Genomic DNA, 17832 nt, shown 5'->3' on the forward strand with positions numbered 1-17832 from the left:
GATAATAGCTTCTGAAAACAACTTCCAAAAGAAAAAAAGTGTAGTATTGTGGTTATTTTCTTAGGATGTTAGAGCTCTAAAGATACAGAGAGGAAAGCCCACAGAAGTAAAATTAATTGGGAGTACAGATGGTTGGCTGGTGGCAGAGTGAGGGCTGTGACTCTGGTCTCCTCTCTAAGCTATGTTCTCGTTGGCACTAGTATAGAACTCGGTGGGATACTTTCCAGTTTATACCCGAACAGAGGAGTTTTAAAAGAAAAATTGAATCGGTAAAAGTGTTAATTTTATGTACACTACAGACTTTTGAGTCAACATTTAAAAAATGCATTTGTCTGGCTGTGCCAAGTGTTAATTGTGGCACGTGGGATCTTTCAGTTGTGGCATATGAACTCTTAGTTGTAGCATGTGGGATCTAGTTCCCTGACCAGGGATCAAACCTGCACTCCCTGCATTGGGAGCGCAGAGTCTTAGCCACTGGACCACCAAGGAAGCCCAGTCAATATTTTATTGTTTTGTTTTTAAAACATATTTGTAAAGCAGCCATTGAACTGTGCTTTTTAAAACATTGAATTAATGTATATATTCCAGGAAAATTAAGGGTTTTCTTTGTCATTTTAGATACTTTAACCTATTAGCTTTAATCCATTTAAAATCCTTCCTGTTAGCAAGGCGCTAACAGGTCTTCTAGTTTGTATCATATATTCAGACTCGTCTTTGAGAACTAGCTTAAGTGAAATTCGTTTAAATTCCGTGGTCTCCTTCCTGAAGCGTTCAGACCTTAACATCCGTGCCTGGTGTAGGCCTTGGCCTTCAGGCTTTGGAAGCGGTGTCCATCTGTTCACACCCACCGCCTGTCTGTTTCTGTGCAAACTGGGATCTGCCCTGAGCTCTGAGCACCACTCAGGCCTTCAGTCCGGCTCCTCCACAGCCATCTTTGCTAAAATATGTGCCTTGGCAGCCTACAGTATTCTATACTGAAGGCCTGAGTGCAGGCAGCTGGGCCCTCCTCCACAGAGGACCAGGCTGTGACTTGGACCCAGAGCCCTGGCTCTTCCCCCCATTTGTTCTTTGGAGCACCTGTCTTGCCGCTTGGGAAACTGAGGCCTGGAGACAGGTACCTTATACCACACAATGGGAGAAGAGCAGAAAATGGAGTTTGCCTGACTTCTGCTTCCAAATCCACTGCAAATAGTGCTCAAAGCATGGGTGTCTTGCATAAAGGTGTCTTAGGTTTTGTAATCTGGTAGATTTGAGAGCTGTAAACACAGCATAGCTAAGCATCAGAAATGCTTGCTTTAACTAGAAAGTTTTAATGGCAGTTTTATAGTGATGATTGCTGAGATCGTGGTAGCCCACAGGACAAGACTGAGAAAAGGTTGTTTACCTTGTCGAGCAGTAATTCAGGATTATTGGAGCTGATTCTGGTTCTCCTAGTTGCTTGGAACTTTTATTGTGATGCTACTTACTTTGTCGTCTGTTAGAGTATGATCCTAAGTGGGCTAGGGCTTGTGATCCTGTTGGAATATCACATTGAAGGATTATCTGAAGTAGTATATCCTTTTAAACTCATAACTGTGGAATGTAATTTTTTTTTTTCAAACATGGTATCACTTTTTTAAGGAGAGCTGCCTGTTAGGGGGGTATTTGATGTATTTTAATATTAACCGATTTGCTGTCTTTTGGTGAACATGAGAGTGTTCAGTTGTCACACCTTATCTCTGAGGCTGGTGGTTAGAGTATGCTTGGACTCTGTGACTGCTACTTTCTGAGTACAGTGTTGCACAGGTTCTCCCTGTCCTGTCTAGAAGTGGAACCTTCCATAAGCCAAAATAAAGAAGCAATTACCTTAGGATGCATCTTGTTCAGAGAAGCACAGAATAGGTGGAAACACTGCTCACAGCCAGGTGTTGGCTGGTTGCTGAGTCGCATGTCTTAGGGAAGGAGCTTGGAGGGGTTGCTCACTGTTCAAGTGAGCGCTGCTTCTATAGCTTTGTTGCAAAACAGACTCAGAAAGCTGGTTTTGATTTTCACAAAAGCAGAAATTCTCTTCAGATCTCTTGGTTAGCAAAAACAGGACTAATATAGGCCCTTTGTACAAGTGAACTTTGGCAAAGTGGGAGACTTCTGTGTTTCATAGCTCCCTGGAGCCGGTACCTGACTCACTGCCACTTGTTTGAGCACATGCCCTGTGCTGATGCGCCCTAAAGACACTCACGGGAGGTAAAACCACCCCTGCGGAGCGGAGTCCCTGCTGTTACGTCCTTCTCCCATGCCCTACTGGGTGCTGCAGGTGGACTTGTGTGGGGAGAAACCTCAGGCTCCTGGGTCGGTGTTTCATGTTTCTGGTCTCCATCCACTTCTTCCAGTGCAAGGACTTGTGACTTTCAGTGTATTTTCAAAAGGATCTTTTACTTCTACTTTTAATACTAATAGTAGATCTTGTGTGTTTGCCACCTAGGAACTTCTGTGAGTTGTTATTTTGAGAATTAAATGCACTTTTTTACTCTCACTATCACTTTGCATTTAACTCTTCTCTTTGTTCAGACCCCAAGTGCATACTTAAATGTATGCATACACAAACACACAAATATACACACAGAAATGTAGAGGAAAACAACAGCATGAGAAAGACGAGAAATCTCTTCAAGAATATTGGAGATACCAATTTCATGCAAGGATGGGCACAATAAACGATAGAAACTGTAAGGACCTAAGAGAGGCAGAAGAGATTAAGAAGAGGTGGCAAGAATACAGGGGAAAACTATACAAAGAAAGGTCTCAATGATCTGGATAACCACACTGGTGTGGTCACTCATCTAGAACCAGACATCCTGGAATGTGAGGTCAAGTGGGCCTTAGGAAGCATTACTATGAACAAAGCTAGCGGAGGTGATGGAATTCCAGCAGAGCTATTTAAAATCCTAAAAGATGATGCTGTTAAATTGTTGCACTCAATATGTCAGCAAATTTGGAAAAATCAGCCATGGCCACAGGACTGGGAAAGGTCAGTTTTCATTCCAGTCCCAAAGAAGGGCAATGCCAAAGAATATTCAGACTACCATACAGTTGTACTCGTTTCACATGCTAGTATGGTTATGCTCAAAATCCTTCAAGTTAGGTTCTAGAGAACTTCCAAATGTACAAACGGGTTTAGAAAAGGCAGAGGAACCAGAGATCAAGTTGCCAACATCTGTTGGATCATAGAGAAAGCAAGGAAATTCCAGAAAAAACATCTACTTTTGCTTCATTGACTACAGTAAGGCCTTTGACTATGTGGATCACCACAAACTCTGGAAAATTCTTAAAGAGATGGGATTACCAGACCACCTTACGTGTCTCCTGAGAAGCCTGTATGTGGGTCAAGAAGCAACAAGTAGAACTGGACATGAAACAATGGACTAGTTCAAAATTGGGAAAGGAGTACGACAAGGCTGAATATTGTCACCCTGTTCATTTAACTTAAATGCATAGAACATCATGTGAAATGCCAGGCTGGATGAATCACCAGGTGGTATCAAGATTTCTTGGAGAAATATCAACAACCTCAGATATGCAGATGATACCACTCTAATGGCAGAAAGTGAAGAGGAACTAAAGAGCCTCTTGATGAAGGTGAGAGTAGTGAAAAAACTGGCTTAAAGTTCAACATACAAAAAACTAAGGTGATGACTTTATTTTTGGGGGCTCCAAAATCACTGCAGATGGTGACTACAGCCATGAAATTAAAAGATGCTTCCTCCTTGGAAGGAAAGTTATGAGCAACCTAGACAGCATATTAAAAAGCAGAGACATTACTTTGTCAACAAAGGTCTATCTAGTCAAAGCTATGGTTTTCCCAGTAGTCATGTATGGATGTGAGAGTTGGACTATAAAGAAAGCTGAGCACAGAAGAACTGATGTTTTTGAACTGTGGTGTTGGAGAAGACTTTTGAGAGTCCCTTGGACTGCAAGAAGATCCAACCAGTCCATCCTAAAGGAGATAAGTCCTGGGTGTTCATTGGTAGGACTGATGTTGAAGCTGAAACTCCAATACTTTGGCCACCTGATGCCAAGAGCTGACTGATTTGAAAAGACCCTGATGCTGGGAAAGATTGAGGGCAGGAGGAGAAGGGGACGACAGAGGAGGAGATGGTTGGATGGCATCACCAACTCAATGAACATGAGTTTGGGTAAACTCTGGGAGTTGGTGATGGACAGGGAGGCCCGGCATGCTGAGGTTCATGGGTCACAAAAAGTCGCATCCCGGTTTGAGCAGCACAGGGTTGGAGGAGCTCCGAAGTGCGTGCAGCTCTTCAGAGTGCCGAGTTCTGAGCTGCTTACCGTACCCCCATCTTCCTCTTGTATTGAAAGAGTACTATATTTTTTCAACTGAAAGACTGCAGTTATGCGATTATAAATTAGAAAGTACAATGGAATGTGATAGACAGTCCTTGAAGAAATGCAAGATTCATTAGAAGGATGAGATGATTTGAGGCTTTTTCTCCTAGAAAAAGAGTTAAGAAATGCACAATCTAGAGTTTATTTTTAAAGAGCACTTCTGGGTCTCTTGAAAGACTTGTGGTATTGATTCTGACTTTTGGTACAAGTGTATACTAGTACCGAATGCTGTATTTGGCCATCAGCATTTTTTTGTTTTCCGATGTAAATGAGAGAAAGTGAAGATTTTTGTGGAGAGTTTCAGTAATCTCATGTTCAATGATCACATATTCAGATTGAAAGAACCAAAGCTTTGTAGTTAAAAAACCAAAACTACATACATGCAGTCCCCTAAGGTAAACATAAATTATAGAAGTTGGTTCTGCACATGGAAGGTCAGCAGTAGTGGTTTTTTCCTGCTCTGTGTAGAAGCATCAAGCTTTCCATCAGCACAGTGAGTGTGTGGCTGAGACAGGTGTGGATGCTCACCTGCAAGGGGCTTCACAGCAGTGGAGCGGACTGGTGTGTGGAGGACTTGGGTGAAGTGAGGGCCTTCAGGCAGGAAAGGGTTAGGAGGGCTCTGCCCGGCAGACTGCGGGCCAGACCCTGCATACCTGGCCCCTGTGGGGGCCTTCACTGTCAACCTGGGAGGTGGTTCTTGGTGAAAACAAGTTGAGCAGCAGACAAATGGTGGTCAGAGTTCATTCTCAACAGGCTGAACTTAGGATCGTTAACCTTTCAACTGTGAAACTGAACATCATTCTGGGTGTGTTTACCCCTTCTGTGTTAGGCTGAGTGGCGTCGACGTGCTGCCTTGTGTCCTGCGCAGGGTGTAGGCTTGGCCTCAGCAGTTCCTGGTCATGTCCAGAAAGATGTCAGTTAATAAAGCTTGCACTTTCCATTTTCTTCTCCCTCTGGTGAAAAAATGTGTGACTGTTTTAGGAGATACTTTTCTCTTGGGAAAGAAGCAACTCATGATAAAAGCAAGAAATTACACTTGGGGGATAGAAGGCTGTAACTCTAAGGATGTGTTCCTCCTCCCCTTTGCGCTCATGTTTACCAGAATTTGACCAAACAACCATTACAAGCACATGCAGAGTAACAGAAGAATTTTTATTTTTAAAAATATATATTTATTTATTCGGCTCTGACTGGTCTGTTAGTTGCAGCGTGTGGGATCTAGTGCCCTGACTGGGGATTGAACCCAGGATCCCTGCACTGGGAGCATGAAGTCTTAGCCACTGGACCACCAGGGGAGTCCCGAGAAGAATTTTTAAGTCCACTCCATATTGTTTTGGTTGTTTCAGGTAGTTTATTTAGAATTCCTTATTACCTAGTAAAATAATCTTTTCAAGTAATTGACTATTCTGGGGTAAGATGTCATAAACCAACGTTAAGCCTTAAAGCTTGAAGGGACCTTTTAAATTTTTTTGTGTAGTATTATCTAGTTCTAAATTGAAAGCACTTTGTGTAAAAAGTTTTTAGTGTAATTTTTAGGATATACATCTCATGTAGATGCTTTCCCACTTTTGGCTAAGAAATAAGTTTTTGCACGTTTTATTTGATTTTATGCCTTCCCTAGGAGCAGAACCAGGTCAAACTATGAATAAGAGTTACCTTTTCCTCCTACTTTCTTTTTTGATAGAAGCACAGGTATGTATGTATAAAAGGAAATTTAAAAAAATTCGTACTTTATTGGCAACACCTGTTTAAACATACATATTTCCATACTGGCTGCCAGTTTAAAAGTGTAATTAAACAGCTACTACGGTGAGATTGGGTTGTTCTCTTTCATTCATCATTAAGATGACTCCGTGGACAAAACGGACCATCATAGAGACAGTGAGTCTTAAAAAATAAGGAGTTAGAGTAACAGCTCTCCTGGAAGCCACATCCATTGCTCTGTAGACATCACCACCATTCAGGCCTACAGACTCAGTTAAGTATACAGTCTGGTAATGTGCTGTGGAAGGTACATAGCTGATCTGCCCCAAGATACTCACAAGTTATTCTGGCGTGAGACAGGAATGTGCATTTTAGATATTATAGGGTGATGCAGAGTACTCTTGCCTGGAAAATCCCATGGACGGAGGAGCCTGGTAGGCTGCAGTCCATGGGGTCGCGAAGAGTTGGGCATGACTGAGTGACTTCACTTTCACTTTTCACTTTCATGCATTGGAGAAGGAAATGGCAACCCACTGCAGTGTTCTTGCCTGGAGACTCCCAGGGACGGTGGAGCCTGGTGGGCTGCCGTCTATGGGGTCGCACCGAGTTGGTCACGATTGGAGCGACTTCGCAAAAGCAGCAGCAGCAGGGTGATGCAGACAGCTGTGAGGTAAACAGAATAGCCCAACCAGGAACACAAAGCAAATGTGTGAGTAACTAATTGCCATTGTGGTGTTTTATTTTCTTGTTGTTTTTGTTTAATTAATCATATCTGACTCTTTGTGACCTCATAGACTGTAGCCCACCAGGCTTCTCTGTCCATGGGATTTCCCAGGCACGAATACTGGAGTGGGTTGCCAGGCCCTCCTGTCAGGGGATCTTCCTGAACCAGGGATCAAACCAGGGTCTCCTGCAACTCCTGCCTTGGCAGGCGGATTCTTTTATCACTGAGCCACCTGAGAAGCCCATAACACATGTTCTTCCAGTCCCAAAATGCTAGGGTTGTGCTTTAATGATTTGATTTAGCTTTTTTGACCATTTTTGTTTTTCCTAATGAGTTTTATCAGTTTCAAAGGTCTGCAAAGTAGACATGGAAAGTAACAGATTTTGACTTTTCTAATTGATTCTCGAACGGAATCACACATTATTTAATAAAGACAATCTCTGACATTATTAACAATCCATTTTCCATGTTTAGGTAAAATTGTTTACTTACCTAATTGAATATTTGCTATTTTTTTTTTAATAAAATGATCCCTGTCATGCTGGAGCCCTCAGAACACACGTCTGTGTGATAGCATCTTATCTCAGCCATCTTCTCTGCTCATACCCTGTTCCTTGACTCACTCCTCTTGATCACACACAGTTACTAGGCATCAGAAGAGACCTTAGCATTCTTAGCTGCAAATACAGAAAAAGTATTTAGACAACAGAATAGTAAAACATATGTATTAGAGTGTGAGTGACAGAGCAAATCTCTTTGGGGTAAATTGTAGCATATCATTGGTGGGATTTATTGTCCTGTTATGTCTTGTTCATGAGAAGAAGAAACACTTGGATACCTTTGAGAAGCTCAGAGTGATCATTGCTGTAAAGAGCAGAGAGGCTGTGGGTAATGAGGATGGGTTGAGAAGGGGACTCGAGGCTGCCTCCAGGAAGGAGGAAGCTAGTTCCCTTGGGTGTATACCTAGATGTGCAGTTGCTGAGTCATTATGGTTTAGACATTTTGAAGCTGTTCACCCAAGTGCCATTAAATTCCCTCCAGCAATGTATGAAGAACTCATTTCTGCACAGCCTTGTCAACACTTACTGTTTGTCGTTTTGATTATAGCCTTGCCAGTGAGTGGTATCTTGTGTTTTATTTGCATTTCCCTAGTGACTTACGATGGAGAAGGCAATGGCACCCCACTCTAGTACGCTTGCCTGGAAAATCCCATGGACGGAAGAGCCTGGTAGGCTGCAGTCCACGGGGTCGCTAAGAGTCAGACACGACCGAGTGACTTCACTTTCACTTTTCATGCATTGGAGAAGGAAATGGCAACCCACTCCAGTGTTCTTGCCTGGAGAATCCCAGGGACGGGGAAGCCCGATGGGCTGCCATCTATGGAGTCGCACAGAGTCGGACACGACTGAAGTGACTTAGCAGCAGCAGCAGTGACTTACGATGTTAAGCATCTTCTCACCTGCTTATTGGCCATTTTTATATCTTCTTTGGAGAAATGTCAATTCAGATTCTTTGCCCATTTTTAACTTGTCTCTTACTTAGTTTTAGGATTTATTTATTCTATATAGTTATCTGTCCCTTATCAGATGTATAATTTGAAAATATTTTCTCCCATTCTGGATGGTATGCTTTGAAGCACAGAAGTTTTGATGAAGACCAGTATATTTTCTTCTTTTGTTGTTTGTGCTTTTGGTGTCCAGTCTAAGAAGCCATTGACAAAAGTACATTTTCTTGAAGCCTTTCTCTGTTTTCTTCTGAGTTTTACAGTTTTAGCTCTTACATGTGGGTGTTTGCTTCATTTTGAGTTAATCTTTGCATAGAGAGTAAGTTAGGTGTCCAGCTCCATTCTCCTGCATGTGGATATTCAGTTGTCCAAGCATCATTTGTTGAAAAGAGTATTTTTTTGCATTGAGTGGTCTTGGTACCCTTTTGAAAATAATTGACCCTGAGTATAAGGGTTTATATCTGGATTTTCAGTTCTGTTCCATTGATCTGTTTTTTGGCCAGCACCACACTTTTGATTACTGTAACTTTGGAGTGAGTTCTGAAATCAGGAAGGGTCGGTCTTCCAGCTTTGTTCTTTTTATGATTGTTTTGTGGGTCTCCTGCATTTCCATATGAATTTTAGGATCAGTTAATCAGTTTCTGCAAAAAAGGCTGGTGGAATTTTGATGGATTGTATTGACTCTGTGGATCGATTGATTGTGGGTTGATCTGTTGGCCACCGTGAAAGTGGCATGTCTTCCCAGCCGTGAACACCAGGCACTTGTCAGTCAGAACTAGTTGTGTCTTTTGTCAGTGGTTCTCAAACCTTGTGGGCTCAGGACCTCATTACACTTTTAAACATTGAAGGTCCCTGAAAGCTTTTGTTTACATGACTTGGTTCTTTCTTTGTTAAAAATTAAGACATGGAAATTTTAAATATGTATTTTTCTTGAATAGTAACAAACTCCTTACATGTAATATAAATAACATTGCCTGTGAAAAAATAGCACTCTTTTCCAAAACAAAAAGTGATTTAATGATGAGAGTGGCATTGTTACATATTTTTGTGAATCTCTTTAATGTGTGATTTAATTGAATCCCGGCTGGAATCTTGTCTGCTTCTGCATTTGCTCTGTCAGTGACACACTAGTTTGGTGGACATGTAAGAAGGATATCTGACTTCACACATACATGTGGCTGGGAAAGTGAGGAGTATGTTAATAGTCTTCTCATGTAACCTTGAACTTTGTTCCTGTACCAGAAATCCACTGTGCTTTTGTGAGAAGAGAATAAGTGCATTCAGCATTGATCCTTTGAACCTCTTGGCCCCAGAAAGGGCTTCTGGGACCTCTCATGGAGTCCAGAACATACTTTGAGACCCACTGTCTTAGAGAACAAAACTGATAATATAATTGCATGAGAAAATGTTGTGATAACTGAATGACAGCTCTATTACCTGTATTGAGGGGCAACTGGGTCAGTACCTGCTCTTTATGTAGACTCTCCTCGACCCTAAAGGATTAGGTAGTTGTTTGATAAATGTGAAATCAGCCAGCCAGTGAGTTTTATTAGGTATGTGTGGTTATATAAATAGTAAGTTACTAAAAAAAAAGTTGAACCTACAGAAATGAAGCAAAGTGGAACATGATCCTTGAGTTTTAATCTTAACTACACATTATTAGGGGTCCATCCTTCTAGTTTCATTTGTTTCATTTTTAAATATTCACAGAGTTATATGAATTTTAAAAATATAGTTGCAATTATACTGTCCACAGTTTTTTAATATCCTGCTTTTTTTACTTTATATAATCTTGGTGAATATTTTTAATACATGTAATATATTGCTTTATTTTTTGCTTTTCTATAGTTCAGTGTTTATTTCCCCTTTTTTGAGTAAAGCTGCCATGAGTATTATTATAAAACGGTTTACATATTGTTGAATTGTTTCATTAGTGCATATTTTAAATAGACGTAAGTATGGGGAGTTTTGGGTGTGTGTTGATACTGTATCCTGGTTAGATGAGTCTTGTTGGCTGTTATTATGGAATTCAACCTTAGAAGGAGGAGGATATTGCAGCAGTCCTCCACATACGGTACCCATTACCTCAGTTTAGCTTCCATCAGCTTGCTGCGTTCTTGTATTTTTGTTTCTTCTCTTTCCTTACACTCACAAAAAAGTTATTAGCATATTCCAAAGCAATTTCCAGACATGTAATTTCATCTGTAGTCTTTTAGTTTATATCTTTTAAAGATGAGACTTTTAAAAATAAAAGCCACAGCACCTTCATTCCACTCAACAAAATTATTAATCATTCTGTAATACCTTTGATCACCCAGGCAACATTCAATTTTTCCTGTCAAAAATATCATTTTAACTTAATTTATTTGCATCTGGGTTCAGATACATTTCTCATACATAAGGTTATTTTGGTTAAAGCTTTTCCATTTTGTAGCAATAAAAATCTCCCTTTTTTTTCATGTCTCAGGTTTGCTGTAGAAATGGGGCACCTGTCTATAGTATGCCCCACATTTTGGGTTTAGCTCGTGACATTCGTTGGTGTTGTTTAACACATACTGTTCCCAGGGTTTCCTTTAAATTGGGAGTGGGGTCTGGAAGTTTGATTAAACACAGGTACTATTTTGACAAGAATATTTGATCGACCTGAAGCTCTTCATCCCGTTCAGAGTGTAATACCCACTTGTTGCACGTTAGTCATCAGGTTGAAAAGTGGCTTCAGTCCCTCTGAGCTCCCTGTCAGCTCTTTCCCTCCTTTCTAGCGGACATCAGCGATCATTTCATTAGCTATAGCAACGTTGTGATTTCCAGATTCTGTCATTCACCCAGTTTTTAGTTGTGACTCCGGCGTAGTGAACAGTATGCCCTGGTCTTTAGTTGTGGCTGATGGCTTGTTTCCTTGGAACAATCTTCAGAAAAAGGAGTTGGTGTCTTAACAGCCTTCACTGGTTACTTGTGTAGTGGTGGCCTGTAACCACTGTGGACTTTTGTACGTTTGTTTCCATTCATTCTTTGTGCCCTCGCATTCTCTGTCTTTGGCCATCAGGAGCCCCTCTCTTTCTTTCCTGTTGCTTCTGCAACGGGACCACAGGAGTCTTAGAGAGCTTCTTTGCCGTCGCGATACGGTGTCTCAGGCTCATCTCAAATTGAGCAACGTTCCGCACAAATGTGGCTGACTGAGGAGCTGTCACAGGTCGGAGGAGACTGGGGAGAAGTGACAGCTCAGTGCAGTGTGGGATCCCAGAGTAGGACCTGGCCTAGGAGGGGGATGTTAGTAGAACAAATAGTGAAAGCCGAAGAAAATCTATACAGCTGAGCTTGAACCCCACAGGGACTAGAGGTGCTGACCCCCAGCAGTCGAAGAGCCACTTGTGACTTGACACGCAGCCTTCTTTGCCCAGGGTTCTGTACCTGGGTATCCCTGGTTCTGCATTTTGTATTCAGCCAACCACAGGTCATGTCCGTTTTATTGAAAAGAAAAAAATTTGCATCTAAGTGGACCCACATGCACCTCAAAAACCCCCATTGTTCAAGGGCCAACTGTAATTTTATTTATTTATTTTTTTGTTGTTGTTGTTGTTCAATTTATTTATTTATTTATTTTTCCCCCCATTTATTTTTATTAGTTGGAGGCTAATTACTTTACATCAGCCAACTGTAATTTTAAAAGTTACATTTACACTAAATATAAAATGATTCTTTGGATTTTACCTAGCTTGTTTGATTTTATGTTTATGTTTCCTTTTATGTTGGAAGTTTGAGTATTAATGTAATTCTTATTTTTCTTATATTACAGTTTGTGTATGTGTGTGTATAATACATAAAATGGCTTCAAAATAATACCAACATTTGCCCCAAAGAACAAGCCTCCTGAGTTCATTTTAAGACTTTCTTGTGAGTTTTCAGGATTTTGTATGCGAATACTGTCTTAATATCACTTAGAATAACTCTTCTTTGGGTATTTATGCCACCAACTTGATATACAGTGAGGTTTGAGATTGATTTATATTTTTTTAAGGATTGTCTTGAGTGTCCAAGTAGACCTAAATAAATTTTTACTTATAAAACAAACATTTTGGGTATGTGTGAAAAGAATTGTTTAGAAACAGAATTAAGAGAACTGTACGCTCCCAAGTAATTGATAACGTTAGTAAAACTTTCTGAGGTGGAGCTTTGACAGATGGAATTAACAGTCTGCTAGCCTAGAGACCACTTGGTTGGGGGGGAGGGGGGAGGGCCCTTTGATTTCATGTCTCTTTGTTTTTTCATGTAAATAGAAAATGAAATCAGATCAGGAAGATGACCCCTTTTGTTCGGCTCATTAAGTTTTTGTGAAAGTTGCCTCTGAACACCTTTAGATTGTCCTGTTACCAGGTTTTATGCCAAGAAACGGTTTGCTTTGACAGTAGATCTCTTTCCCCCTTTGCCTGTTTCTCTTCACAACCTTGAGACCTGCTTTATGCCAAGAAGCAATAGGTTGTATAGCTGTAAGTCTTAAAATAGTTTTGGTTTCTTAAACAAGTAATGAAGAAGTTATTTTGTGTTTTACTGGAATTGTCAGTATTCTTCAAGTCGTATTTTAGATTGAGATATTTGATAATAAAGTCTAATATCATTGCTTTGTTATCTGTGCAGTTTACTCAGTATAACACCAGTTGGCAACTTTAACAATTGTTGGTTTTTTTTTAAAAAAATGCATGTGTCATGTTGGTAATTTAGAGACAGTGTGTATGACTTGAAGATTGCTTGTTCATATGGGGTGCCCAGGTCAGAGCAGAACGACTGTTGTTCTAAGCTGCTGCCATAGCTGCCTTTTCAACCTTGGCTTATACACTGTTGCAGAAATACAGAAGTAGACAGGATCATATCATGACCCCTCCTTTTCCTCTCCTGGGAAGAGCACCTGTGAGCCCCCATGTCTCTGCCCCACATCACGTTATCTCCCCTGGAAGTGTTTCATTATGCATCCCTAAAAGCTAGGGTCTCATTTTATTTATTATCATTATTAAACATAACAGATAAAGCCATATAAACAAAGCCGTAGTTGGGCCAGTCTGTGTATCTTGTCCCCATTTGTATTGAAGCCAGGCTCCAGCTTTGCCGAACCTCTAGGCCTTCCTGTGTGCTAGTGTTTGTTGCAAGGTTGCAGTAAGATCACACCCTGGGTTTGTTGTGCAGGACTGCTTCCTATCTGTGGTATGCTGTTTCAATCACAAGGGGCATAATTTCTGACTGACTGAGAAAAATATAGGTAGTATATATAATAAAGGACTCTTGTAGTTGATTTTTTTCTCTTGGCTGTCTTGTTTTCAGCGAGACTTTTTTTTTTCCTTTGAGAATCTTAATATTCAAGTTAATAGTGTAAAAAAGCATCTGCACCTCCCTGCTGTGACTGTCAGTGCAGCTACCAGGCAACATCATAATTTTCTGGATTTTACAGTTTAACACATTGCAGGTGATTACGGTTTAACATATTTGTTATTTATTCTGCATTGTGGAAAACATGGATCTCTGAAACTGTTTTGTTTCAGGCCTTTCTTCTCTGTTAGTAGTTTACATTTCCAAGTCTGTCTTACAGATTTCAGTGATTCTGTGCTTCTCTGGTTGATGATACATTTGACAGTAGGACTAGGTCACCTTTGATCATCAGATTATTTCATTATAAAGGGTTTTGAGAATTTATCATAAGCAGGTTATTGAAAATAGAAAGTGCCATCATAGAAACTTAAAAACCTACGTGGTTTACCTAGTGACAAAAATAGCTCTTAAATTTATCTGCCACTTGGACGCTGTGTGTTTTTAGAAGAGCTTGAAAAATTTGGGTTAAATCGACTTCTTTATCTTGTGAGGAGTGGTAGCTTACAGTGAAGAGAGGGAACGCTTTAGTCACACCTGGATATCTGAGAACCATGATTCTGGCACTTGTAATACAAAATCATGATAACTGGTATACTTTCTAAGCCAGTGTTACTTCATGATCCATTTGGGAAAATTGCATGAAGTTCACTGTCCAGTTGTTGAGCCAAGCAAAAGCTTTACGCAGGCTGCTTGGCATGCTTTTGCCCTGAGTTCAGATTGCTTTGGGTTTCTTTGCTTCAAGACTGTGAAGGGATTCCTTTAAAACAAACTTGTTTCCTGGAAGAAAATTAAATGGGCTGGTCAAAAACTATATATGCATAAATTTGGGATTCATCAGTCCCAAATTGGAGTTCTATTAATTTGGTAATTTTCTGTTCTTAAAAAATGAATTTCTTTTATTTTTTCCAAAACTTTAAACTTTTTATTTTGTATTGGGGTATAGCTGATTAACAATGTTGTGTAGTTTCAGCTGAACAGCAAAAGGACTCAGCCATACTTATACATGTATCCATTTCCCCCAAACCTTTGTTGCATCCTAGTTGGCACTTAACATTGAGCAGAATTCCACATGCTACACAGTAGGTGCTTGTTGGTTATGCATTTTAAATGAAGCAGTGCATACATGTCCATCCCAAAGTCCCTAACTAGCCATTCTACTCCTAGCAACCATAAGTTAGTTTTCTGTGAGTCTCTCTGTGTTTTGAAGCAAATTCTTTTGTATCATTTCTTTTTAGATTCCACATACAGGGGATATATATGATTTCTCCTTCTCTGTCTGTCTTCACTCAGTGTGATACTGTCTCAGTCCCTGCATGTTGCTGCAAATAGCATTATTTCATTCTTTTTAATTGTTGTTCAGTCACTCAGTCGTGTCCAGCTCTTTGCGACCCCATGGACTACAGCATGCCAGGTTTCCCTGTCTTTCACCATCTCCCGGAGTTTGCGCGCACACTCATGTCGATTGAGTTGGTCATGCCTTGCAACCATCTTATCTTCTGTCGTCCCCTTCTCCTGCCTTCAGTCTTTCCCAGCGTCAGGGTATTTTCCAGTAAGTTGGCTCTTTGCGTCAGGTGGCCAAAGTGTTAGAATTTCAGCTTCATCATCAGTCCTTTCAGTGAATATTCAGAGTTGATTTCCTTTAGGATTGACTGGTTTGATCTCCTTGCTGTCCAAGGGATTCTCAAAAGTCTTCTCCACTACCACGGTTTGAAGACATCAGTTCTTTGATGCCCAACCTTTTTTATTGTCCATCTCTCTCATCCATGCATGACTACTAGAAAAATCATAGCTTTGACTCTGCGGACCTTTATAGGCAAAGTAATGTCTCTGCTTTTTAATACACTGTCTAGATTTGTCATTGCTTTTTTTCCAAGGAGCAAGCATCTTTTAATTTCATGGCTACAGTCACCATCTGCAGTGATTTTGGAGCTAAGAAAATAAAGTCTGTCATTGTTTCCATTGTTAATTGCTGAGTAATATTCCATCGTATATTACTCAGTCATTAAAAGAATGAAATAATGCCATTTGCAGCAACATAAAGGGACCTAGAGAGTGTCACATGGAGTGAATTAGGCGCTAGTGATTTAAGAACCCACCTGCCAATGCAGGAGATGTAAGATCCCTGGGTCAGGAAGATACCCTGAAGCAGGGCCTGGCAATGCACTCCAGTATACTTGCCTGGAGAATCCCATAAACAGAGGAGCCTGGCGGACTACAGTCCCTAGGGTCACAAAGAGTCCATCTTAACTGAAGCTCCTTAGCATGGACACACACACACTCCATTGTATGCATGCACCACATCTTCATCCATTCCCCTGTCGATGGGCATTTAGGTTGTTTCTGTGTCTTGGCCACTGTAAACAGGGCTGTAAAGAACATTGGGATGCATATAACCTTTCGAATCATGTTTTTCTCCAGATACATGCCCAAGAGTGGGATTACAGGGTCATATGGTAGCTCTATTCTTAGTTTTTTAAGGAACTTCCATACTGTTCTCTGTACTGGCTGTACCAATTAGCATTCCCACCAGCAGTGTAAGAGGGTTCCTCTCTCTCTACACCCTCTGCAGCATTTGTTGGTGGTTTTTTGGTATTTAACCATTCTGACCGGTGTGGGGTGATATCTCATTATAGTTTTGATTTGCATTTATCTAATAACTAGCCATGTTGGCATCTTTTCATGTGCCTGTTGCTTATCTGTTTATCTTTGGAGAAATGTCTTTTCAGGTCTTTTGCCCATTTTTTGAGTGAATTGTTTATTTTGATGCTGTTAGGTGTCTTAAGATATTTGTAAATTTTGGAGACTAATCCCTTATTGGTTGCATTGTTTGCAAATATTTTCTCAGTCTGTGGGTTGTCTTTTCGTTTTATTGTTTCCTTTGTTGAGCAAAAGCTTTTAAGTCAGTCCTATTTGTTTCTTTTTGTTTTTATTTACATTATTGTGGGAGATGGATCAAGAAAGATGTTGCTGTGATTTATGTCAGAGTGTTCTGTCTATGTTTTCTTCTAGGTGTGTTACAGAGTTCTATATATACATAAATTTGGGATTCATCAGTTCCAAATTGGAGTTCTAGTACTTTGATAATTTTCTGTTTTTAAAAAATGAATTTCTGGACATGAGTGGATTTGCATATGTTAGCATTTGGTTTCTAAATCTTAGGATATTAGTTACCAAATTAATATGAAGAAGAAAGTTTTTTTTTTTTTTAATATAATTTCTTGGGTGTGAAAGGTGGACATTATGGGCAAATTTCTTTAAACTACTTAGACTGCAGAGGGGTAAACATATGACCCGGAAAACTTGAGGATTTTAAAACTGCTTAATAGTTTCATTTTAGAATTAAATACCCTCTGCACTTTAAGTTACCAATTTACTGTCTGTCGTTTTACAGGATTCTCCGGCTAACATTGAACTTCTCCCAGTGGAGCCACAAAGTAAACAGCTCATGACTTCTGATCAGGACGCTAAGGTCGTGGCTGAACCGCAGGGCCAACGAGTCCAAGAAGGGAAAGACAGCGCGCATCTGGTGAGTGGGTGTCCAGGCCAACGCTGGCCTGTGCACCCTCTTCTCTTGTGATAACTGGCTCTGCACTCTACTCAGAACACTTATGCTTAAATATAGGGGTAAATTCTGAGTATACTTAGGGCTTGCTTAGTAGAGGAAGTTTCAAATTTCTAAGTAGAGAAAACACGGGCATTATAGTTCTTAAGACTTAAAGCTTTGGACTTAAAATCACTAAGATAAAGGCAGTGATTTATAAATATTTTAATAACATGATAGCCATTGTAGTGGTATTTATTTAAAGTGTTAATTAGAAATTATAATACAGATTTTAAAATTTGAAGGCTCCTACATCATTGTGAATAGCTCATTAAATTTCTTTGTCATATAAGTGTGCTTTTCTCAGTGGGTTTTGTTTTGCTAAATTACCATGGTTTGGAAATGTGTTTCTTTGCATTGTAGTGATGGTGTGTCTGGTGTTTTCAATTTTACAGATGAATGGTCCCATATCTCAGACAACTTCTCAGACAAGTTCCATTCCAGCTTTGAGTCAGGTAATTCAGTTCAGAGATTAATCATAGCTAAAGCTCACAGACAATGCATTATAGTAAATATTAATTGTAAAGAAATTAGAAAATGTGAATGCTCCCCAAAAAGAGTGGAGTA

The 17832-nt window shown here is 40.1% G+C and overlaps 1 protein-coding gene across 2 annotated transcripts in view; it reads left to right on the forward strand.

Moving 5' to 3' along the window:
• LARP4B (La ribonucleoprotein 4B) overlaps positions 1–17832 on the forward strand; it is an 81486-nt gene that overhangs the window by 9433 nt on the left and 54221 nt on the right. For both annotated transcript variants that reach the window (XM_070472275.1, XM_070472276.1), the window contains exons 2-3: positions 17056–17190; positions 17661–17720. In XM_070472275.1, coding sequence (XP_070328376.1) covers positions 17110–17190; positions 17661–17720 — 141 coding nt within the window. In that variant the 5' untranslated portion in view covers positions 17056–17109. The remainder of the gene's footprint in view (positions 1–17055; positions 17191–17660; positions 17721–17832) is intronic.

The sequence above is a fragment of the Odocoileus virginianus genome, chromosome 9, assembly GCF_023699985.2.
Source record: "Odocoileus virginianus isolate 20LAN1187 ecotype Illinois chromosome 9, Ovbor_1.2, whole genome shotgun sequence".
In the NCBI taxonomy this organism is placed as follows: Eukaryota; Metazoa; Chordata; class Mammalia; order Artiodactyla; family Cervidae; genus Odocoileus; species Odocoileus virginianus.